This window comes from Hipposideros armiger, unplaced genomic scaffold (genome assembly GCF_001890085.2).
Source record: "Hipposideros armiger isolate ML-2016 unplaced genomic scaffold, ASM189008v1 scaffold_605, whole genome shotgun sequence".
Classification (NCBI taxonomy): Eukaryota; Metazoa; Chordata; class Mammalia; order Chiroptera; family Hipposideridae; genus Hipposideros; species Hipposideros armiger.
Genome location: NW_017731955.1, coordinates 975,619 through 981,574, shown reverse-complemented (window position 1 = coordinate 981,574; position 5,956 = coordinate 975,619). Strand labels below are relative to the sequence as shown.

Below are 5,956 nucleotides of genomic sequence, written 5' to 3'. Positions count from 1 at the left end.
CAGTCATGTAACTCCCAATTCAAAGCTAATTGCCTGAAAATCAGGAGCTCTCATGTCCAAGGGCAGAAGAATATGGACATCTTAACTCAAGAAGAGAGAACATTTGCCCTTTCTCCATCTTTTTGTTCTATTTGGGTCTCTACTGAATTGGCTAATGCCTGCCCACACTGATGAGAGCTATCTGCTGTTCTCAGTCTACTTATTCAAATGCTACTCTCTTCCAAAAACAGGCTCACAAAAACACCCAGAAATAATGTTTTACCAGTTATCTGGGCATCCCATAGCCCAGTCAAGTTGATGCATAAAATTAACCATCACAGCATAAGTCCTGAAAATCAAACATTTTCTATTTTGTAATTTCTTCCAATTTGAGTTTCAGTTTGAAAATCAAAGATTTTAGTCCATTTATATATCTGATTATGGTACACAGGGATTATTTCAAGGAAACATTTAGATTTTGTGATATGTTTGTTTCTTAGCTTATCACTTTTTCTACCTATAGACACTCCCCTTGCTTGAGATCTTCATTATAGTACAATTACATTTGGCTTAGATAATTTCTCATGTAATTTACAAGGAAGATACATATGTAATAAATGCATTCAAAGACTACAAAATATCTATGAAAATTTTTATTTTGTTGTCACACATTGCTCGTTATTTGACTTTGCACAAAACTATAGGCCCTTAGCCCAGAATGCTTTTTTCTCAAAGTTTTATATAACTGGTTCTGCTGTCCTCAAGTGTCCTGTGTTTCAGATGAAGAGTCAGATGTTCGTGATTATAGAAAACCTGTTAAGGAAGCAGCAAGTGTTGTTATTAAATGTATATGGATTCAATCCTAATTAAACTTAAGGTATGGGGAAGGCATGTACATCAAAGGTCATGATGGTACAACCTGACATTCATAGGACAATGAAGATCAAGATCAAGATCTATATTTTCTAGACAGGAAAAAATTGGAGAGAGAAAAGAACCCCTTTGATTGTAATGTTTTATAGAGTTAAATTCTAGAGCAGAAACCAGTATCAGCAACCATTTTATGTTACTTACATATGCCATTCAAGAAGCATTGAGTGGATAAAGAGATACAGATAGAGCAGTAAAAATATTGGCTTAATATCATACAAATGACAAAATCTGAGGGCTGCCTATCATAAACTTGGAGTATACCATCTAGGTAAGGGAGTGGTGTCTCTCCCAAGACAGATACAGTTCTAATTCCACATTGGGATGTTTAAAATGTATTTGTTAAGGAAAAAGTTAAATGATATGGTTTGACAGTAGAATGTGAATTCAGATGTTACAGCTATGACTCATTACTTTGACAATTGTAGTCTAAAAACATGAAGCCTGATTCCTTTACAATTGCTTGACTTAGATAGAAACAAGCCAGGACAAGACACACAATTTGGCCCCTCTCAAAACAGAACACATTTGGTTCAAGGGCTTAGGGCATTAGTGAGTGCTTGAACACCACCAAATGGAATTTACATGATCTGTTTTTAGACAGAAGAGAAAACCCTTAAGCAGTGGCAAGAAGGGGATAAAAAGAGCCTGTATTGGCGTGAGCACAGCCCTCTCTGGCTCTTATGCTGTTACTTCTATTCTTTTTTGCTGGCATGAGACTCTTACATGGGAATTGCTCATAATTTGGATGGTATGCTACCTCTCCCTGTACATCTGCCTTCATCGCCATCTCTGACCGGAAGCGGAGCCTAAATATAAACCTCAATTAGGGCAAACATACTTTTTTCTTGCCTCCCTTGTCCTTGTCCTGAGTTTCTTTCTGACTGCTGTGCTCTTTTGGACTACCTTTCATTTACAATGGGAGTGGTAAAGTCAACAGGGTAAGTTTTTGTTGAATTTATGGATCTAAGTTATTTGGTGCCATTTTAGTTCATGGTCTGAGGCTTACATTTAAATAGGACCAATCTCCACTTATTGAGGTTTAACTTATTTGGAGGAAGTTCTTAATACTAAGGAGCAGCAATATCCCTAGCCATATCTATGTTCATTATTTCCCTTGGGAATATTGTTGGTGTAATAAGTGGATAGGAAATAACAAGATGCAAGAATTCAGGCTCTGTAACTCTGCCCAAATGTCTTTACCTTTTTCTATTCCCAATATCCAGAATAGGAAGAAATGCTTACAAAAAAAAAAAAGACTAAAGTTTAGGTATCTATGACCCACATGGTAGGAAAGGCTTCTAGAATTAAACATCAAACTTCAAGCAAAATGAGAAAAGTTTCAGCAAGTGGGGTATTCTTTTTGAGGCTTTATTCATAGGGTTAGAAAGGCAGAACAGGAAGCTTAGGTGTTGTCTCAATTCTTCCTCACTATATAACCTCCAGATCCTTAAAGGAACTACATTTATTTATTAGTCCCAGACAAGTGCAATGATTGAGTAATTGATTAGGGTTTGGAGCCATGGCATTCAGAACGGTATAAAATAAGCCTCCATTGGTTGCTCTCTCTCTTCTGCTATTGTATCTGCTCTTTCTTTTTGCTTATATGTGACTCTTACGTGGGAATTGCTCATGATTTGGATGGCATGCTACCCTTCCCTGTACATGTGCCTTCGTTACCATATCATAAGCTGTAGTTGAATGAAGAGTTCCGTGGAAACGTCCAAGAGAACCTTCCTTGTGGATCTGCAGCAAACTTTCAACAATTAACTGCTCAACAGCTAGCTGTGGTTGGGCTGAGGTCTTTCTCTGGTGCCACTGAGTCTTCAATATAAATGAGAAAGCCCTTATTCTCACACTTCTGTGTTCTTTTATCAGTGAAGGGGGATTTGGGAATTTAGTGGAATGAGCACTTAGAAAGTCATGAGGTAAGTCCTAAAGTGTCTCCATTCTACTTGCTGATAACCCAAGTAGCATGGGTAACCCAAGCTATGTTTTTCTTTTTTTCTTCTAGAGCTTATTTGACCCTATGACAGAAACTTCAGAGTGCAGGCTAAGCATACAAGGGATTCTGGTGGAGGTATAGGAGATAACATTGTCAGGGCTCCTACCCTCGCTGTCTCACTTACCTTTCAGAGTGCAAAGTAGGCCAAATATGAGTATGGTGAAAAAACACATCAGTACAGACAGGATGTAAGACATATCATACATCCAAGTACTATAAAATGGGGACAGGTCTTCTAAAACAGAGACAGAGACTGGAAAAAAGAAAAAATATTTTAAAAACTATATATACATATATATTTTGAAACAAAACAAAATAGAGACTGGAAAAGATGTACAAATAAAGGAAACAGATGTGTAGAGCCCACTTAACAAGGGGAAAGGGGAGCATTGGCAAAGGAAAATCTACCTTCGAGACCTCATTTACTTGTTTTTCTGGGCCTAGTTTGGGATTGCAACTCCAGGCTTTATGACAGGATAAAACTTGGTAGTTTACATGAGCCAGAAGGTGATAAAATTTAGGCTGAGCAAGGCAGCTCCTCACTTATCCACAGACACCCTTTCATACCCTTGATTAGGAGCTATAGAGGCAAAATGTTCTAGAAATGTCATAGAGATAACAAATTGGACCTCTGAGCAGTTTGATAAAACAAAATTGTATGTAATTGCAACTCAGTGTTAGAAGACAAAATCTGAATATGCAATGTGCACTGGATATGATTATAATATTGAAGAAGCTCAAAGTTAGTCCTTTTAAGCAACAAATGATGATAAAGGAGCCATGATTACTCAGTTCAAATCTTTAAAATGTTGTCATTATGATGAGACCCTAGAAGGACCAATAGAGAAGTTGGAGATGGTAGTTTTCATGTCACTAATGCAAAACATTGTCACTAAAATGTAAGTTCCAGAAGAAGGTCAGGGTCTTTTAATTTTTTGTTAATTGTTGAATCCCCCATATTTGGAAATGTGCCTGGTACATATAGGCCCTTATTAAATATCTGTTAAATAAATTAGAGCTACAAAGACAACATTCAACAAAAGTCAGAAACAGATGCAAAACAGATATTTCAATTATGAGACAGAATCTTATAAAACACACACACACACACACACACACACACATACATACACACGCACACACACATATATATATATAAATAATATTTCAAAAATTGAAAGAGACAAGCTAGGAAACATCTGCAGGACAGAAAATAATAAAAAGTAATATGAGACATAGCACATTTAAAAACATAGTAAATAGAACTGATGGTATTGAAACATAATACCTGAAATTAAGAATTCAAAGGATGGGTCCCACAACATATTAGTCATATTTCAGGAGATAACTAGTAAACTGGATAATAAATGGAAAGATACAAGCATGGAGAGAAAAAGTGAAAACAATTAAGAAACAGTAAGGGACATATAGGATGAAGCAGGAGTTCTGATGATAGTTGTAAAGTGGTAAAAGAAGGAGAGTTAAAGAATGGAGAAAAGGAAGTATTTGAAACAATGGTAGTTGAAAACATTTGAGATCTAGTAAAAGACACTAATCAAGAAAATCAAGGAGCCCAACAAATTCCTATTACGAAAAATAAAAGGAATCTGACACAGGCACCGTGCACACACACACAAAGGCAAATAGAAACTCTTTTGATCAAGCAGAGAAAAAGCAGTTCACAGTCAAGAGTCACAATCATACTGACAGATTTCTCAATAGAATAGGAACAGTGGAAGCCAAAATGGTGAAATAATATATTCAGTGCGCTGGAAAAAAAATTAAGTCCACCTAAAATTCTGTACTGATTGAAATAAAGGTGAGGTAAAGGCCAACAGACTACTAAATGTGTTAGTATTTGTAAAGTCTAACATGGAAGAAAGAATAAAGATTAAAAACATTGAAATATATAGATAAATATAAATATGCAATGCTATATAAAGCAATAATTACAATAACCTCCCATGAGGCTAAAATTACATAGAACTAAAATCCCCAGCAACATAGTATGTAACTCAATGGGGCTAAATGTTATTAAACTATTCCAAGCTTTGGGTTTCTTTTTTTAATGTGCTGAGAATGTTTAAGGTATTAATTCACTTCAGACTTAACAAGTTAAGTATACATGTTATAATTTCTAAGGGAACCACTAAAATAATAGAAATGCTATATAAATTATATATCAATTATAAGTGAAAACAGATGGAATAATTAAAACCATAAAAAGGAAAATGAAATTATTAAAAATACACAAAATAAACATAAAAAAATGGAAATATGTAGATAGAACAGGAAGGTCAATAGGCACAAAATAATGTTAGAGATTTGAAATATCAATAAGCAGAAGATATAAATGATCCATTTAAATGACAGTTATTGTCAGACAGGATAGATTAAAAAATTAAAATCTAATTATATGCTTTTTGGAAGAGGGACATAAAAGCATAAGCATGCAGAAAAGTTTAAATAAAAAATATTTTACAAGATTGAATGAAAAATTAGAAAAAGATATACAATGCAAATAATAGCCATAAGTTTATTGGTGTAGCCATACTACTAATGAATAAAATAGATGCTAAGGCAAAGCATTACTAGCTACACTGTAATGATTAATGCTTTCTTTCACCAGTAAAGTTTATCAATTTTATAATTGTAAAAGAAAAAATTGACAAAACTAGATCATTTACATTTAATGTAATTATTGATATCTTTGGATTTAAGTCTACCATTTTATTATTTATTTTCTCTAGTTCTTATTTCTCTGTTTCTCCTTTCCTTCATTTTAGGGGTCCTTTCAACTTTTCTATTTTTACATTTTAATTTATCTTTTGTGTTTTTACTCTAGTAGTTTGTACAGTTATTGTTTGTTTGGTTTTAATGGTTGTACAAGGGATTGAAATAAATGTACTGAACTTTCTACAACCTACTTAGAATCACATTTTAACACAAAATACCGTATTTGCCGGCGTATAAGACGATTTTTTGGCCCTGAAAAATATGCCTCCAAGTGGGGGGTCATCTTATACGCCAGGTACACTTCAG

General features: G+C 34.5%; 1 protein-coding gene across 1 annotated transcript in view; it reads right to left on the bottom strand.

The window, feature by feature from the left end:
• Positions 1-650: 650 nt before the first annotated feature.
• The window catches only part of LOC109371962 (putative selection and upkeep of intraepithelial T-cells protein 1 homolog), a 141,870-nt gene continuing 136,564 nt past the window's right edge, over positions 651-5,956 (bottom strand). Inside the window, exons 7-8 of the mRNA XM_019624746.1 lie at positions 3,039-3,167; positions 651-792 (exon numbers count right to left, since the gene is read on the bottom strand). Of these exons, the coding sequence (XP_019480291.1) occupies positions 782-792; positions 3,039-3,167 (140 nt within the window). The 3' untranslated portion in view covers positions 651-781. The remainder of the gene's footprint in view (positions 793-3,038; positions 3,168-5,956) is intronic.